Genomic DNA, 18,578 nt, shown 5'->3' on the forward strand with positions numbered 1-18,578 from the left:
CCTGGACTCCCATGGCTACATCTTAACACCTTGTCACACTAGAGGGATGTGTTTTAATTTCTTCAGCAAGTAGAGTGGAACGAAACAGACTTGCACTGAAATTAATTTTGAGACAAGATCAATGTTTGGCTCCATTTCATAATCAAGTGTAAAAGAAGTCCGTGTGACCAAGAAAGAGCTGAGGTTCGCAATCTGAAGCTGACACACAAACATTACATTGTGATGAGTAAACCACAAGAAAATCATTTATTAAAATTCCACTTTATAACAATCAAAACCTTTTGAACTCTAACGTGCATCAGTGGCTCTGAACATTTGTTTGCTTGGGGTGACCCATACCCTCGTCACTTCTCCTGGACGTCGCCAGTAGTGTCAATGCTCTCATCCTCTAGGTGAAGCAGAAGTATCACGCCCCCTGCAGGCCTGCGGAGAGCTTACTTCGGCGCCTGCCGAGGTGTCCTACTTGGTAATTTGGCCCCAGACACAGGAGCCGTTCGACGATTTGCCATCTTCTCCATTTTCAGCTGCAAGTGTGAATCACATGAATGCATCTGGTTAATCAACTTTACATTCTAGGTTTGTAAACAGAAAACGTTCAAGCTGACTGATCCTGAGCTCCAGGCTCCGGGACTACCTGAGGAGCCTCTCGCTCATACTCATGGAAATATATAGCCTTTCCAAACAGCCAGGCTCACCAGGGATACATCTCAAATTTAGTGCTTGATGGTGGAAATAACGTTTTTTTCCTGGAAAATGCTCTAACATCCCAGCCATATCTATGAAATTCATTTTAAAAAAATCTCTCTTTAGCTCTGCAGTGTGTCAGGTCTGCAAGATTAAAAACAAACAAAACAAGGAAAGCTGAGAACATGTCGAGGCAGAGCGGGTGGCTTGTTTGTACACTGTACTGGTGTAAGAGCTGAGCTCTGAACTGTGTTTCCAGAAGAAGCGCTGCCCAGAACTCACCCTTTCCTGGTAACGCCTCTCAAAGTAAGCCATGTCATCCTCTTCGGGCAACCTCAAGCCTGGCACTGGCCGCGCCCCGGAGTTTAACTCTAGGTGGAAAGGAAAGAAGCAGGACTGTTACAGCGAGTGACCTGCAATAACTGACTATTTTCAATATTTGTCATGTTTATTGCCGTTTCTGGTGCTGGTGTTATTTATGCATCAAAGAGGGATAAATCGGAGCCTTACACAACTTTAGAAGGCACAAATACAGTACATAACAACAAACCTCTCACAAACTACTCGGCTCACCATGGACTGATGCACCCTAGCAATGGAGCCCAGTCATCCACTCTGTGTCTCAATGATTCCAGCTCTGTGCACTTGAGTGAAGGACCACCAGGGACTCAGGTCCCTCACCGGCACTGCGACAATGTCAGGGCTCTGTCAAAGCATTGCAGGCAGCGTGGCCTTCGACATTAACACACAGGGGCACACAGACACACAGCGGTAGACACCGGCCCTTTTTTTTTACCAGTAGCCAGTTGTCTTTGGAAACTGGAACAACGGTAGAGAACCCACACCAATATGGGGAGAACATACAAACTCCACACCGACAGCACCCCCATGTCCGGAACTGAACCCGCTGTGAAGCAGCAAGGCCCACCACTGTGACATCAAGCTGCGATGCAGCAATGCAAAACTTCCGTTGCAGAACTGACCGAAGCTTACTTAATGACTTCCAGGAGCCCTTCCGAGGGTTTGATACGGGAGGACAGCGGCAGCTGTGAATGGCTGCCGTGAACGAGGTCTTTACTGCACATCTACTACAGTCACGCAGCTCCACCTGTGGGGAAACACTGCTCCTTGTTCTGGGTTCGTTTTCTTGTGTTTTAAAACATTCAAATCGATCATTTGTTCACCAAACGCAAGGGCACCTCTAACTTGCGCAACGCTGATCTTCCCAAGAACATCCCCCGTGACTGTGTTCTGTGGAGGAGCCGGAACGCCGTGCCGGGACTGTGAGCCAGCGCCAGGTCACACGGGCTCGTCAAACCGCTGCGGAGACCCTCCTGGCCTTCAGGCCCAGCTGGGCTCCAGGCGCCGGGCGAACCCGCGGGCCACCCGCCCAGGGCTGCCTGATGGCAGCGAGACGCGTGTTGATTTCTTACCCCCGCCTGGCGTCTGCGCCCCGAAAGCCTCGACCAGCGTGTGACCGGCGGCGCTCCCGGAGGGTGGCACAGCGAGGGACGGGGGCACACCTGAAAGCACAGCACACCACAAACGCATGGCAACCGTATCCCGGGGACACCGCTCTGTACCCGGGGATACAACCCCAATACAGCCTGTCCTGCACGTGGAATCCCTCTCCCTTCGAGAATCAACTGCACCTTTTCAGGGAACAGGTTGCCATTTTGACTCCGGGGTACCCCCAACAGGCCAGGATTTTGAGCCAAGATGGTGGCTTTCTCACAGCACTACCTCTATCTCCAATTTTCTCCATTCATTGGAAGTTTCATTTCACACCTCTCTGCACCCATTCTGACTTCACACCTCTTGATTGGCCTCTCTTTCTGTCCCCTGCTCCCGCCTCTCACTCCTCCTCCCTCCCAACCTTTGTTCTCCCGCTACTTTACCTTTGCCTACTGCCCTGTCTCTCTCACACCTGAAGAAGGCTCCACGGCCGAAACGTTGTGTTCGTTGTGTTCTCTTTCTCCTTTTTTTCAGCATGGAATAAACCTATTACTTGTTCCTTTGCAGCCTACGCATGCTGACGCAGCTCCCCACCTGAACTACTACCTCTATCTCACCGAGCCCGTACCTGCTCCGCTGGCGTCCAGCCTCAGGTAGCCCTCTGCCAGGGAGCTGAACCCGGTCAGGCCCCCCATGGCGGCGTAGGGGACGGGGCGCCCCACGGGCCGGCCGCGAGCGCGCCGCTGCTCCTCCGTCTCCACCAGCGTCTCGTGGGCGTAGCCGGGCTGGCCGCAGCCGCAGGTGGACGGGCACCGGAACCCCGAGCAGGAGGCACCTGCGCGACCGGCCGACACGCAGAGCGTGAGCTGACCCTTACCGCCCGAGGGAGTGGGTGTGGCGCGTAACGCACAGCGCACACCACAATAATACTGTAATAACTCTCCCTTCAGGAAACCAGGCTTTAATGGCAAATACAGGCCTTCCTTAAGAACTCAAGCATAACTAATGAATTTCAGAGTGACAGGAAGCCATTTTTAATAATAATAATAATAATAATCATAATAATGTTTCTTTATTAGCCCTATACAATTTCTTGCATTAGGAATTCGTCTTTTCGCATACCCCAGCCTTTTTCTCCAAGGAGACACAGACACACAGACAGGGAGAGAGAAGCTGGGGGTCAGAGCGCAGGGTCTGCCATTGTACAGCGCCCCTGGAGCAGCTGGGGTGAAGGGCCTTGCTCAGGGGCCCAACAGAGTAGGAGTCCTCTGCCGGCCGCGGGATTTGAAATGGCAACCTTCCAGCCACAGGCGCAGATCCTGAGCCACAGAGCCTTACTGGCCTTTACCATGTACTGATCTTGGAGGAGGCTGCCCCCTATTTCCTACATTCCAAACATGTCCTAGATGCTGCAGGCGGGGTTTTTTGATTTGTACATACAGTATATTCTTTTCTCCATGCAGACATCTGAAATTCCTTATGAATTTCCTTCCAAGTGACAAAAACCCGTAGGCCACTTTTGACGTTCTATGCCTCGTGGGTTTTGTAAAAATAAAATGAACTGAAAAGAACGGCGGTGTCTGTCGGAAGGACGTCTCCCCCCGGGGGCAGGGGAGCAGGGGAGAGGGGGAACGAAGAGGACGTACACCTCCTGCAGGCCAGGCCCGGCGCCTCGCTGTGCTCCTCCGCGGCGTGCTTGCAGCTGCAGCGCGCGGGCTGGGAGCCGCGCCGCGGGACGTAGCGGTAGGACTCGCAGCCGCAGCCCCGCGCTCGGCAGGGCAGCAGGGGGCGCCGCAGCCCCGGGAGCCGCTCGAAGTCCGTCCGGTGCTGCTTGTACCTGCGGCGGAGACACGGAGGCAGAGCCGTCGGGCGCGGGTGCGAGAGAGCGGGGCCAGCGCCGCAGGGGCGAAACGATTTCACCCCTTTTTGTCGTTGCCACCCGCAGCAACGAGTTTGATGAAAAAACGACACTTCCTGCCCAGCCAGGGACCGTGGTGTTAGACCAGCAGACTCGACTGACCTTGCGAGTCTCCCGAGACCTCCACAGATTAGAGACGTGGTAAATAAATAGCTAAAACAGGGCTGAGCATCCCCAGTCCTGGAGAGCCAGGCCCCCGTAGGGCTCAGAGCAGGCTTCTAACTGCCCCTGGAATAAGACCGGGAAATCCCAGCTGACCAAACTGCTTACCCACTTAATTGGCTAATTAACTCACTAATTGTCAAAATTGCCCATTCCTGATCTTGGACTTGAACCCTGTTTTCTTTCTGTGCTATGCAATCCCAAGCACACAACTAACGGATGATCCTCATCATGTCCGGCTCCAGAGCAGCGGAACATGAGCGTGTTGTGACACAGCCCTGGGCTGCATGCTCTTGGTGACCTATAAACAAAATAAATGAATTTCTAGCACTTCCAAATGTTTGAACAGCTGAACAGGAAGATCCCGCCAGTGAAGGACTTATCGAGCTCAGCAGCGTTATAGCCTTGGCTGTAGCAGAGCAGAAAAACCCTGGTCAAAGTCCAGTAGGTTTTATACCTTAACCTCAAAATCATCATTCGCTAAAGACGGGGAAACCTGAACTGTGATCAGTTAAAAGAGGTCATGTCATTTGCCAAACCGCTTTGTACCATACAGTGTCACGGGAATCCGCAGCCTTCCTGACAAACAACGAGCACAAGCCAGGGTTCACCCTGGGCAGGGCGCCAGTCCATCGCAGGGCAAGTGCAAGCCAAGCATACATGGGGACAATTTGGAGGCCATGGTAAAAGCTGAGGGGGGAAATTTTGGCCCAGACACCTCGATAACTCCCTACTCTTATCGAGAAATGCCCGGGGATCTTTAATGACCACTGAGAGACAGGACCTTGGTTTAATGCCTCATCCGAAAGACGGTGTGATTCGTTAAATTAGTTAATGTAAAGGTCATTTGGAACAAAAGTCACAATACCAATACTTTGAGCTCTTAAGAACCAGAGCTGACCACAAGGCAAAAGGGATTAGTGCTCTCAATCACCAGACCTGGAGACCCCCGGCTGATAGTTTTACCTGCAGGGGGGCAAGTCTTCAAAAAAACATGACTCAATTTTACCAAACTTGCAAAAAGCGTAACTGCATCACAGAGCTTTTTTTTTTTTGCTTTGTTTTAAAAGAAATGGTGAAAAGGCACATTCCAGCGCGCGGGCCCTGGCCAGCCCTGAGCACCGCGCGTGTGTCCTGGACACGAGGACCCACCCGGGCAGCACCGCAGTGCCCCGAGCTCCGCGCGCCTCACCTGTGAGTGCAGAAGCAGGGCGTCTCGGGGCCAATGAGCTTGCAGTCGATCCCGCCCGGTACCCCCCAGCTGACGTACAGCCGGTTCCGCAGGCGCGAAGGCAGGACCCTCCTCTTGTACTCCTCGTACTCCTCAGGGGTGAACGTCTGCCCCCCGTCGTCATCGCCGACGATCCTGAACAGACAGTTCAGGTTAGACTCTTCTGGCCCCCAGAACTCCTCACCGTTACCTTTCTTTCAGTGCTAATGATTCTGTCCACCCCCTCATCCCACTGCTTCATCCAACTCAGGGCCGGGGGGAGCCGGAGCCTGTCCAGGCCAGCAACGGGCGCAAGGCGGGATTCACCCTGGACAGGATAATAGCCCATCGCAGGTCACACACAGACACAAACACACTCACGCCAGGGCCAGTTTTCCCAGAAGCCGGTTACTAGCTTCTCTTCCGACTGTGGGAGGGGTCTGGAGCACCGAAAGGAAACCCAGATGAACATGGGGAGAACATACAAACTCCACGCAGATACAGCACCCCAGGAATTGAACTCGGGGCCCCAGAGCTGTGTGGCGGTAACGCCGACTACTGCGCCACCGCTGTTCGTGAAAAACAATTCTTCTAAACCGAAGGGCAGCTGAGATCGAAAATGCAGATGATTCTGTGGCTAAGAGTTTGTGTTTGACCCAAATATCAAGCCATACCAATAACTGGTGACTATTTCATTTATCTTCAGTCACTGATTTAGCGATTGGTTTCAGGAGATAAACCAAGTCATACAGAGTGGGCCTGTGTAAGGGGATGTGCACCCAGCTATGTGCCACATGCAGTGACAGTTTCTCCGTCACAGCCTGCTGGTCACATCAGGAAGCAATCCAGGCTACAGAACCATGTCCCACAGCCCATTCACTCCGAGGTCCGAGGATCCTGCCACAGCCCCTCGGAGCCCTTTCAGGTATTCCCTGAACCCAAGCCGGAGCTCAGGTGCCAGGTTTAGCGGACAAGCCCTCCTATTTTCAGGAAACGGGACCGAGCGGATGTGGAGACACAGCACAGCTAAAGCATCACATCAGCTTCCCTGCTTCCCGGTGTTGTTTCAACAGGACGAGCCCTGGAGCGGCACACCTCCGGCATTACAGGTGTGGATGATTACAGAGCTCACAGGGAACACTTCGGCTGTGGAGCTGGAGACCCGTCACGACACTGTCCACTGTTCCCATGTCCGTCACCGGGCGGGCTGGCGCAGAACAGGACGCTCAGAGGTCCAACGGTTCATTTTGACAACAATCTCCAGATGCTTACTAAACACACACCTCCTGCCAGGGAGTGGAGGTCATGCTGTAGCCCAGGGACGGCCCTGTTTTAACAGAACTAAGTGACCCTTTTCTTTAGCTTTCCGCTTGCAATTCTGAAATGTAAAAAGGAAACTCAGAATTGCTTAGCAGGCGCATCAGGTGACATCTTGATGATTCGTACACCTGGAGTATTTTTCACGACTTGCGTGGCAAAAATGTTCCCTGTGAGCTCTGTAATCATCCACAACTGTAATGACGGAGACTCCTTCAAGGTGTCACCTGATGCGCCTGCTTCGCAGTACTGAGTTTCCTTTTTACATTTCGTGAAAAACACTTAAGTGTCGCATATCAGTGTGCTTCAGTACTCCATCTTGATGAATTGTACATCTGGAGTACTGAAGCACACCGATATGCGACATATCAGTGTTTTTCACGAAATGTGAAAAGGAAACTCAGTAGTGCGAAGCAGGCGCATCAGGTGACATCCTGATGATTTGCACACGTTGATCCTGCCGCGCAGTCATCACGCTAGATCGAAAGCACCGGCTTCGCACCATATGGTTTCTTTTAAGGGTGCGACAACGTCTATCAGAAGCGAGGTTTTCTAAAGCACTTTAAGAATGCTACAATATAATAAGTAGGTCTCACTTCCTTGAATAATATTCTCTGGCTAAAACTAGGTAAGTGCCCCCCTACGGCTGTTTGATTTTGTCTTACTGTTGCGCGTACAGATCAACGTGAACTAAATCTCCTGAACAAATGCCTCTCTCCAGCCTGAGCTGGATCATAACGCAGGTGAGCCGTCACCCCGCACACCAGCCCGTCCGAAAGGCCGGGGCGGGCTGCGGCTCTGTGACTCGTACCCGGCGCCGGGTCGCCGTGAAGCCGCTCGGTGCACTCAGGGCACGGAGACGCGCTGTACACACCTCCGGTACTCCAGGTACTCCTCCACCGCCAGTGACGCGTCCCCGGAGACGCTGATCTTCTCCATTTCTCACCAGGTCCCAAACCCTGCAGCAGCCGGCAGGACTGACCCGGCTCGCTCGGCTCGTCTCGTCTCCCCGGCGCTGCTGCGGTTGCCTAGCGACGACGCCCGGCCCAGCCCAGGTAAGCGCGCTCCTGACAACACGGCGACATGTAAATAAACTCCCCGGAAAAAAAATAAACAAGCTCCATTGTAGGCAGTATCGGAGTGGTTGACTATAGTAAATCGATCACATTTCTGGCCCGCCTAGTTCTCCAGAGCAGGATACATTGATTTTTAGTAAAATATTCCTCTGGTAACAAGGAAATTGATCCCAGAGATGCATTTATTAATAAGCGCGCAGAGAAAAATACATTTCCCACCTCCCCCCGCGGCCGACTCGAGACCGGAAGCGGGAGGCGGGAGCGCGCCGGGCGGCTCCGAGAGCGGCCGCCTGGAGAGAGAGAGGGAGAGAGAGAGGTATAAACACATGTAACGGGAAAACAGGAGCGAGAATGGAAACAGGACGGGCAACCGCGGACATCCGACTGGGCAGAGTTTACAAGGCGGCGGGGTTCTCGGGGAAGGGCGAGTAGAAGCGGGCTGCACCCCCGCTGCGGGTCTCCGGTCCGCCGGCTCCGGGCGCTGAGAGCAGTCCGGCTCGGCCCAGCCCGGCTCGGGTGTCCGGTAAGGGAAAGCGCCGCTGCTGCCCGGCCCCTGGTTGGCGAGGCGAGGAGGGGACAGTCGGCTGCCTCTTGGCAGGAAGGAGAAGTGAGTGGTCCTGCTGTGAGTTGTGGCGTGTCCGGACACTCCTGGTGCGATCTGACGAGGCGATGTCACGGGTCGTCACCAGCGACGCGTGTTTCTTTCTCACGGTTTGCTGTGCCGAAGAGGCGCAGATTCCGAGCTCCTCCACCGGTCCTGCGGGGCCGTTAGCCTTTGGCGAAGCGGGTCCTGTCAGGTGTGGTGGAGCAGCGTTCCCTGCGCTCTGTAGCCGGGGCTGGAGAGGCGGGGGGGTGCGCCAGGCACAAGCCAGCGGAGCTCCGGTGCCCAGACGGGGTCCTGTCCTCCAGGTGGCCTTTGACCCCCCAACGGCCTTGCCTGGCCTGCGTCTCGGCACCCACATCGCACCTGAGCGATCCCAGCCTCGACCCAACCGGCCGACTGCAAGCAGGCAACGGGGGAAAAAACCCGTGGTTGTGAGCTCATCACGGCGGATATTAACGGCTCGAGTTGCAGGTCATGACAGCCAGTTCATTGCAGCACTTGTTCCACACACAAAAGGTTTTTGTAATTTAGGAACAGCAGACCGGAAGGCCGCGGAGACGCAGGGTTCAGTAGCAGTGCTGCTCTGGCCCAGTGCCTTTGTGCCGGTCTGAATGGGGACGGGCTCCAGAGGACACCCGAGGAAGGGGGTTGACATCGGACCTGTCTGGAAGTCCGGCACCCGGCACGCCCCTGCTGCTCCCTGCTCGTGAGATGGCAGCTCGGAATGTCACTGCTCCTGTCGGGAGTTAAGATTCCAGCTGTGATAAAAACCACAGCTTTGCGTCGATTCCTGGAGAAAACCGTCTGCGTGCGGGAGGAGTGTGGCGAACCCCAGGGGGCTGAGCTGTGTGGTGATTTTTATTCTCGGGGGGGGTTCTCACTGCCCTGTCGCTCGGCGTGAGACCACCGCGACTGTGTGTCTCTGCCAGGGCCGCACAGGTGGGGCGTGGGTCGGACCCGGGCTGCGCTCGTTGCCTCGGCTCCTGTCCCAGGAGGTTCGGAGAGAAGGCTCATCTGCTTCCTCCCGCTGCCGGTCTTGTCTCCTCCCTGAGGGATAGGCGGGAGCTGTGAGCGCGGATAAAACATGACCCGGGACTGTTTCTGGGAGCACTGTGGAGAAGGTCTGGGCTCCGGAGTGTCGGAGGCTATCCCTGTGGTTCTGGGAACGCTGTGGAGAAGGTCTGGGCTCCGGAGTGTCGGAGGCTGTCCGTGTGTTTCTGGGAGCGCTGTGGAGAAGGTTTGGGCTCCAGTGTGTCGGAGGCTGTCCGTGTGTTTCTGGGAATGCTGTGGAGAAGGTCTGGGCTCCGGAGTGTCGGAGGCTATCCCTGTGGTTCTGGGAGCGCTGTGGAGAAGGTCTGGGCTCCAGAGTGTCGGAGGCTATCCCTGTGGTTCTGGGAGCGCTGTGGAGAAGGTCTGGGCTCCGGAGTGTCGGAGGCTGTCCGTGTGTTTCTGGGAACGCTGTGGAGAAGGTCTGGGCTCCAGAGTGTTGGAGGCTGTCCATGTGTTTCTGGGAATGCTGTGGAGAAGGTCTGGGCTCAGGGAGTGTCGGAGGCTGTCCGTGTGTTTCTGGGAACACTGTGGAGAAGGTTTGGGCTCCAGTGTGTCGGAGGCTGTCCGTGTGTTTCTGGGAACGCTGTGGAGAAGGTCTGGGCTTCAGAGGAGGCTGTGTGAGAAAACTTACATCTAGCAGGAGACATAGGTATGCTTTTGAGATGTCGTTACCTGCAGATGCTGGTACTGTACGCGCAACACGATAAAACGAGGCTTGATGCCCAGCAATAAAAATGCCGCATTGCAATGAGGTCAGAGGGGCTCCTTGATAGTACTGCTCACCATTCAGTCTTGGCTGGTTAGTAAGTAACTGGGCACAGTTCCTAGTTGGGCTGCCTTTCTTCAGAAAGTGTTTATTGGCAGGTGCTGTGCAAAGATGGAGAGTAAATGTTTGCAGAGGCTCTGCAGGTGTGTTTGGCACACTGAAGGCAAGGTGAGCTGCAGCTGTCTCTCCTCCGTGTGCAAGGGGGCTGTGCAGCACTGCCGCCAGGCCTGCAGGACATAGTCAGCCAGCGTTCGTCTTTCCACACACTGTGGTGCTCTCAAACTGAGAATGTCCTTGCTCGTCTAATAATAACTTTATATAGTTTATATAGCGCCTTTAAAGGTGGCTTCTCAGAGGGTTTTACCGAATGATGACAACAACAAAAAATATACACAAGATATGCACAATGAAAATACACCATGAGAAGGGACAGTAGTTGGGGGTACTGCATACAGTAGGAGCAAAGGGGTAGAGAACAGAACCAGTTTAGAAAAGGCCCTTCTAAAGAAGAATGTTTTCAGTCTCAATATGAAGGAGTTCAGGGAAGGTCACTCTGATATCCTTGGGGAGAGAGTTCCAGAGCTTGGCTCTGGCTGCGTTTCCCTGTCGTCACCTTTACAGCACAGCGGTGGATTTACTGAGGAAACCCACACACACACACACCGTGCCTGGAAAAGAGTTTAGAGCAGCCAATCGGAGCTGCACGCAGTCTGTAGGAGCTGGGAGGAAACCAGAAAGCACAGGCAAAGCACACGCTGAACAGAGCCCCAGCCTGGACCGGCCCCGGCGCCTGGCAGCTGGAGTTGAGCCTGTCCTTCCTTGGACCGTAAGAGACCGTCTGTTTGTTTTGTTAGGCTGCGGTGCAGGCGGCGAGTATCAAGTCAGGCAAGTCGCAGTGTCTCCCTCGGTTCACCCTGGAAGCTACAGATGGCAGTGCTCCTGTCTCTCTCCTGTCGTCTGTCTGTCCATTTAGTTACCATTGCTTGCTTTGTGTTGGTAAGGCAAGATTGCTTTCTACTTACACTCCCTGGATGTTGTGTAAGAGAATTACAAGTGATTTCCTAAGAGGGGTTTCCTGTCTGGTTTGGTGGTGCTGTACGGTGCAGGACGTACGTCCCTGTGTGAGCTGGCAGAGCTGCGATGGCTGAGACCAGGCATGTCCTCCGAGCTGTGAGCTGGGCACGCCACAGATGTGATCTGGTTGTCCAGTCCTTTAAAAGGGGCACTGCATCTCTGGGGCTGCATCGGATGCAGTGAACTTCTCAGGTGAACTGGTTGATGGCTGTCGCAGTCGAGCCACTGCAAATAAGGCCCACTCTTGCGGAAGTGTTTGGAAGGCGGAAGTCCTCTTCTCGGTGAGACTAGAAGGTTGCTGCCCGTCAGCAGTCCTCAACCAGCCATACAGGAGAACAGGTGACAGTTGCGCCAGCCCAGTGTGTAGAGTTGGCAGAGACTTGTCCAAAAAGACTCTCAGCTGTTATTGCTGCCAAACGCTTACTTACGCTTGACCCGGCAGGGTGGATACTTTTGCTGGTGTATTTACTGTGTGAGTCTTAGATTTTGTCTTTGTAGTTTTTGCAGATATTTACCTTCTTTCACCCATCGGTGCGATTGGTGTCGCTGATAAATTCTCACTTTGAAAGGGTATAGACATCATGTGTAAACGGGGTGGAGCATCGTTGGAAGGTGGTGAATAATCATCGTTATTAAGATGTCTTTCTCCACAGTCCTGTAGTGAACGGCAGATCTGACACTATTTTGATGTCTTTTTGGGGTTATTTTTGTTGCTCGCACCTGTTCTGGAACAGCCAGTTGTGTGTTGTTCAGTTTGAAAGCTGCCTATGCAAAACCTCTGCAAGGGACTTGGGTGGTTTCCCAAAACCTAGTAACTCAGTAACTGCAGCTACAGGGCTCACAGCAGTTACTAGGTTTTGGGAAACCACCCAAGTCCCCTGCAGAGATTTTGCATAGGCAGCTTACAAGGTGGCTCTCGGAGAGATGGGTGGCACACGATCAGTGTAGTTTGACTGGTTTCTCAACAGTCTGTGCAAAAATACGGCACCTTGGGTCTCGGGTCCAGCTGGTCCAGCTGTCGGCCCCAGACTCTCCTCTGAAGGTGAAGCTCCAAAACTGCCCCACTTTTTCTCAAAACCTCTAAAAACAAGAGAGCAGAGAAAATACATTTCTGGACTGCTGTGAGATGTGAAGTGGACAGTGGACAGAAGTGGCGTCTACCTACAGTCCCTTCTTAATTCATCTGGTGGAGCAGTTTCTCTCTCCTCCCCCTGTGCTGAATGGCTGCTGTGTGTCTCCCAGGTGGGGTTACTGGTGCAGAATGACATCTGTGTGTCTTTCAGGTGGGGCTGCGTTTCAGTGGTGGAGGAAGTGTCCTCTCCTATACAGGATGTGTAAAGTGCTTTAAGATCCTCTGGGGCTCCAGCAGTATAAAACTATGAGGAAATGCTATTAAAAGCCTTTTCTCCATTGACTCGAAGAACGGGGAGAGATTCCCTGTCCTTGTGACAGTGCCGGTACCTGGGAAAACTCAGAGATCTTACTAAAAACCTTGTCTGGTTTTGCAGGGGAACCATTCTTGGCCTGTGGGAATCCCACACTAGAAGCTGGTAGGCAGCCCGGAGAGCTCCCGGCTCCAACACACAGTTCCCTGTTCCGCCACGGAGGTGAACACCGGACTTCATGTTTGGCACGCAGGCAGCGCTCCGGCTCTGTGGTTGTCCTTCTGAAAGACCATGCTTGGAGCTCTGCTTCGGAGAAACATGTCCCAGAAGCTCAGCGTGCTGCTGCTGCTCTTCGGCTTTGCCTGGGGCCTGATGCTCATGAGGTACACCTTTCAGCAGCCCCGGCCGCAGAGCAGCGCCCAGCTGCGGGAGCAGATCCTGGATCTCAGCAGGAAATACGTCAAAGTGCTGACTGAGGAAAACCAGAATGCAGACGGATTGCACGGCACATCCATGGCTGGATACGGTACGTAGCAGGGGAGCACGATGTGTCGGAGGCTGATATATTATTCTCCGGGAAATTATTATTATTTATAATTATTATAAATTATCGTTCCGTTCAGTTTATTTATCAAAGTTTATTTGATAAATAAACTCTGATTTGATTTATTATTATCGTTCTGATACTTGGATTGCAGCCGATAAGGCGGCGGCGCCCTGTTTCTGTCCGTGCAACTCGTGTGTTTCATGTGTGCGCTCCGACGCACCAGACTGGGTCCAGTACACCTGCTGCAGAGGGAAAGTGTCGACGGTGGGGAACTTTCTCACCATTTCGGCAGAGGACAATGGAATCGCAATGTGCGACAAATGTGCAGCGAGGAGGAAACGGAGTAAAGATTGTCGATACCACTGATCGAATTGGTCTAATTGAAAACCCGTCATTCCAGTGATTTTATTTAAAGAATATGAGGCATTAGCAAGTGAACAAAAACGGTAGTGAGTGCAGCGTGCAGGCATGTGAAAATTGCAGAAAATGTGCCAAGGACAGTCCGAGGGCTAGGGCAGTCACAGACACAATCGTGGAGTTTACGGCACTTGATGACCAGCCCTTCTCGACTGTGGAGGATCGAGGATTCAATCAACTACGTGAGCGTTTGGAACCCCGTTACACTCTCCCAGGCCACCACTGCTCTTCTGATGTTCCCTTCTCGGCTCTGTATGACGCTGTTGACACACACACACACACACACACACACACACAACCTGATCAAAACTGACGTCGGAGACATGAGCTTCAAATGCAAAAAAGTAAAATGACCCGTTATCGGTATCAGTCGGCCACAACAAGCTGTTAATTATCGGTTATCGTTATCAGCCCAGGAATTCCACGCCGGTGCTTCCCTGGTGTGTGGTTTTACTGATGTTTAGGTCCCAGGCTGAAACAGTGGTGTTTCAGTTCAGTAGATCTTTGGGCTCGTGTTTCAGCTATAGGTGTAAAAGCAACAATGATTACTTGGGTTCTATAGAGTGACTGAATCAAAAAAGGATCCCTAAGCACTTTGTACACAAGAGGGGACCTGTGTCATCCACCACTGAAGTGAGGCGCCACTCTGGGTGATGTGTGTCAGCCGTTCTGTGCCGAAAGCTCTACCAAGCAGCAGATCAGATGTAGGAGTGAAAAACTGCACCACTGACTGAATTAAGGGGAGGCCTTCTCAAGCCTGTCAGTTCAACTCAATTTATTTTCATGTAGCGCCTTGGGGCAACCATGTCTGTTCAATACAGACCAGAAGACAACGGAGGAGAGGAACCAAAAACTCCTCAGTAAGGAAAGAAAAAAAACGCTAGGGGTCCAAGGTCAACTGGCTGCCCAACCCCTTTGGGAATGCTAACATATATATATATAATTTAAAAAAGGAAACGATGAGGGTATTAATCCGTCCAGCCATCATCTTCTGTGTGCATATCTCTGTAGACCAGTAAATTCCTCCTAAACGATGGCTATATCCACGATGTCCCTCTGGGATTCATGGCAATGATGGAGCATTCAACTCAGATGGTGGCCAGTCCGGGCGCCATCCAGACATGTGGGGAGGAGAGTAGGATAGTCTGGTCAGAACAGATGTATCGACCTGGTGGGCCAACAGAGACACACAATGGCATGTATAGTGGCACCAGCAGCCATGGCTGCAGAGCAAAAGCAAAGCAGAGGTGAGAAGTGACCGGTTAAGAGGCAGCTGTAAACTAAATCCCCCGGGGGCCGTGAGGACGCAGGGCGGCCCGCGTCGGGACTGTGCGAGGTTTGTTTTCATCGGCCCTGCGGTGTCCCTGTGTTCCAGCCGACCTCCGCCGGACGATCGCGGTCCTGCTGGACGACATCCTGCAGCGCCTGGTGAGGCTGGAGGGCAAGGTGGACGTCGCGGCGAACGGCTCGGCCGCGAACGGGACCGGCGCCGTGACGGCCCCGCCCCTCCCCAGCGGGCCCGCGGAGAGGCCGGGCCGCGGCAGGTAGCTGGCTCAGGGGGCGTCTTCCACTGCGCCCCCCCTCCCCGCGGCTGTCCGGCACACAGACGTTTCCGAGGGTGACTCTCGCCGTGGGAACCTCTCTCCTCTGGGGTTTATTTGAGCAAAATCGGATTCTGTTAGCGAGCGCTAAGCAGATCCACGGGATCTGCGGTTTCTGCCCTGAGACATTGACACACTTGCCTTTATCACTTTAATGCCCCTTTTCACCGCGGAAGACTTCGCCTGGCAGTCGTCGGCTTTCATCAAGATCGTGCGTGATCCTGCTTCAGACATCTACTTTACAATGTACAGTAAGAGACGAGTTAAAACCCAAAGAATGTAATTATTTGCACTATATATGAAAGCTAGGCTGTTTTTAATTTTAAAAAAAAACTGATACAAACTTAAAAGCGCCGGAATGCAAGCTTTATCTAACTTTAAAAAAAAAAAAAGAAATGTACGGAGTGGTGTTGGTCAGGCATTGTTAGTGCTTTTGAACTTGTAAACATCCTGACGTGGAAAGTCATCTATATTAAAAAATCCTGTTTTATAAAGACTGGAAATCTCAGCCAATTCTGACTGATAAAGCCTTAAGGTCCTGACTATCTCTGTCTAGCAGTCGCTATGACGTGCTCATTGTGTGCCTGATAAGTGTAGAAATGCAAAATGGATGATGTGGTGCTGGGGGCGGGGCGTCTCTGTGAGTCTGCACCCTTCTGCCAGGCTGCCAGGCGGGAGGCTTGCTTGCTTTCCAGCAGGTGTTGCCTCATTTCGCAGCCAGCTGGAAACCAGAAACCCAGAACAGGTCTGGCTTTGTCTGTGTGCGTGTGTCCAGGCTCACCGCCGGCCTGGGGCGTCGCACGCCTGCAGGAATGAAGCAGTCTCTCCTGTGCCAGTTGTACATATCGATTACTCACCTGTGCGCTGCCTGTACTGCATTATTAACTTTAGCATTCAAATCAAGGCTAGGCCACGGTAGAAAGGGAGATGCAGATATCCACTTTTTTTAAAACAATATGAGAGCATGCCTTAACAGGCTATTTTCCTTGGGTCTCTGTTCTGAAGGTCAAATTGTAAGGAGTGTGACAGTGGATGTTTTGAGCAATTTTTTGTCTCGGGTTACTGTATTTGTGAAAATACATACCTATGAATGAATCGTAATGGTCGTTCTGATTTTGAAGACTGAGGGGAGAATCTGCCTCTTTCACGAGACTGCAGGGAGCACTCATTCAGCTTCATACGCCTTAACCTTTATCACTTAGAGAGAGGGTAAAGGACGCCTAGAGAGGGCGAGCCGGTTTCTTCGTCTTCTGCCTCCCGTCCACTCAGAACGTTCGCCGGTCATGGAGAGCAGCACTGATCTCGGTCTACATTTACACTCTCGCCCGCTGTGGGGGAGTCCTGTGACGGACCTGACAGCGACTGTTGAGCGACACTGTTACACTGTGGTCACTCACTACAGGGGTCTCGCCCGTCGATTGGGAAGCTGCTGAGGTAGTACAACTTCACAAATACTCAAGTTTTTTGTAAGGAAATTAATTTGGCAGATTTGGCCTTTGAAAGAAAACTTCAGGAAGTGAAGAAATGAAGCGAGTAGTGTCCATGGCTTGAGGATCTTGGTGTTTGTTGTCCTGCAGGTTCAAAACACAGACAAAACTGAAGCAAGTAACTTCAGACCATCAAGAAGCCTGTTGGTCTGTTGCCTGTAAGGTTGTGCAAATGCGGATTGTAAATGACCTACAAGAACATTTGTGTAGTTGAGGGACTCTAGGGGATAATGCAGGTTAGGCTAATATTGATCTTTCAGCAAGCAACAGCAGTACGGCACACAGAGAATGCATCACAGTTTATTCAGAAGGCCTTTGACAAAGTTTCTCATAACAGATTAATTCTCATAATTCAGGCAGTCGCTATTCGAGAAAATGCACCTGGCTGGAGCAAGAGCTGGATATTTGGAGTATGATAGAGAGGCAAGGGCTCTGACTGGGGTGATCAAAATAGAATTCTGACATCGTTATTGGACTAGTGATCTTTGGGGATAGAGTAGAAGGATAAGTGGACTTTTGAAGTTGCCAAGGAAATTCCAGAGGATCAGAATTCAAGACTGGGCAAAGATCTGGCAGATGACATCACTTAATGCAGACAAGTGCAGAGCAGCTGGTAGCAAAAACAAACTATAGATTGAAATGGGCAGCTTGAGCTGAGTTTGAAAAGGCTGCTTTGTTTACCATTGTGGGAAACCAATAGATGGTAGCAAATAGACTGTTAGGGTGTATAGTTGAAAGTCCGGAACTGTAATGAAGTGGTGTTATATTAAAATTGTACAATGCAATAGTAAGACCTGTGTACAATTTAGAACAATTTGTTTACCAGTTGGTACTCAGGAGTGACTGCTCTGGAGTCAGCGCAGTGAAGATCCATCTGGTCCATTCCAGGACTCAGAGGATATCCGATCCTAATAGGATAAAAACACTGAATCTTTTCAGTCTTCAGCTGAGAAGATTAAGAGGGACCTGATCCAAGTCTTCAACTGCATCGACAAAGCCAACCCAGCAGACCTATTCAGGATCAGCGATGGGCCTCCTGTAGTGTGTAACCCTTGTTTTTAGTCGGAGGCGGAATGAATGGAAAGGCCACAGCATGGTGTTTCTTTGATTTCTGAGTGCTCACAGCCTGTATTCTCGTGTCTTGTATAGTTTCCCTCAGTTGAAAGGTAAAAAAATGTCCATTGTTAATTCTGAAATGTGCAGCACTTGAAATGTGTACCTAGAAAAGCACCATGTAACTTTGTCAGGTATTCAAAATTTTCTATCACTTCTGTATTTTTTTTTTTTTGCTTGTTGCATCCAAGTTCATATCAAATGATAAACCACTGTTCATTGTTTTTACACAGACAAAGGGTCTCATCAGATATTGAACTCAATAATCAATAAATCTATTTTGATTACTTTCCTTCAATGAATTGCCTTTTTTCTCATAACTATACACATAAACAAGGGGTGGACAGAATAATGGAAACACTAAGCAGCATATAAATATTAATTGGAAAGGAGCTGGGCCTCCCTTTGCCTTCAGAACGACCTCAGTCCTTCCTGGAATACTGTTACACAAGATATTAACTGTTTCTAGCAGGAGAGTAGTTGAAGTAGGGAGCTACCAGCATGCGTAGGCTGCACAGGAACAAATAAAGGTTTATTCCCTGCTGAAAAGAGAAGAAAGGAAACAACGTTTCGGCTGTGGAGCCTTCTTCAGGTGAAGAAGAAGGCTTGAACCGAGAGTGGGGGTTCTCCACAGCTAGGCCATCAGAAAGGCTGAAGACATAACAACCTGCCTGAAACTGCTCCTCTGTGACTACGTTCAGGCAGTCACAGT

The 18,578-nt window shown here is 51.7% G+C and overlaps 2 protein-coding genes across 7 annotated transcripts; one reads left to right on the plus strand and one right to left on the minus strand.

Annotated features, from left to right (window-relative positions):
• Positions 1–227: 227 nt before the first annotated feature.
• fam221a (family with sequence similarity 221 member A) lies at positions 228–7,712 on the minus strand. 2 transcript variants are annotated; one of them, XM_015357978.2, is made up of 7 exons: positions 7,621–7,712; positions 5,412–5,585; positions 3,786–3,976; positions 2,768–2,974; positions 2,118–2,207; positions 967–1,055; positions 228–524 (listed from the first exon to the last, which is right to left on the minus strand). In XM_015357978.2, the coding sequence occupies exons 1-7, from the start codon at positions 7,683–7,685 to the stop codon at positions 435–437; spliced, it is 906 nt and encodes a 301-aa protein (XP_015213464.2). In that variant the 5' UTR covers positions 7,686–7,712; the 3' UTR covers positions 228–434. The 2 variants fall into 2 exon arrangements, with proteins under 2 accessions (XP_015213464.2, XP_015213465.2); XM_015357979.2 differs by lacking the exon at positions 2,118–2,207.
• On the plus strand, positions 7,712–18,164 carry ccdc126 (coiled-coil domain containing 126). 5 transcript variants are annotated; one of them, XM_015357984.2, is made up of 3 exons: positions 7,712–7,801; positions 12,825–13,227; positions 15,041–18,164. In XM_015357984.2, exons 2-3 carry the CDS (start codon positions 12,993–12,995, stop codon positions 15,211–15,213), a joined length of 408 nt encoding a protein of 135 aa, XP_015213470.1. In that variant the 5' UTR covers positions 7,712–7,801; positions 12,825–12,992; the 3' UTR covers positions 15,214–18,164. The 5 variants fall into 5 exon arrangements, with proteins under 5 accessions (XP_015213470.1, XP_069050824.1, XP_069050822.1 ...); XM_069194723.1 differs by lacking the exon at positions 7,712–7,801 and adding an exon at positions 8,066–8,138; XM_069194721.1 differs by lacking the exon at positions 7,712–7,801 and adding an exon at positions 8,254–8,345.
• The last annotated feature ends 414 nt before the right edge of the window (positions 18,165–18,578 follow it).

Source organism: Lepisosteus oculatus, chromosome 10 (assembly GCF_040954835.1).
Source record: "Lepisosteus oculatus isolate fLepOcu1 chromosome 10, fLepOcu1.hap2, whole genome shotgun sequence".
In the NCBI taxonomy this organism is placed as follows: Eukaryota; Metazoa; Chordata; class Actinopteri; order Semionotiformes; family Lepisosteidae; genus Lepisosteus; species Lepisosteus oculatus.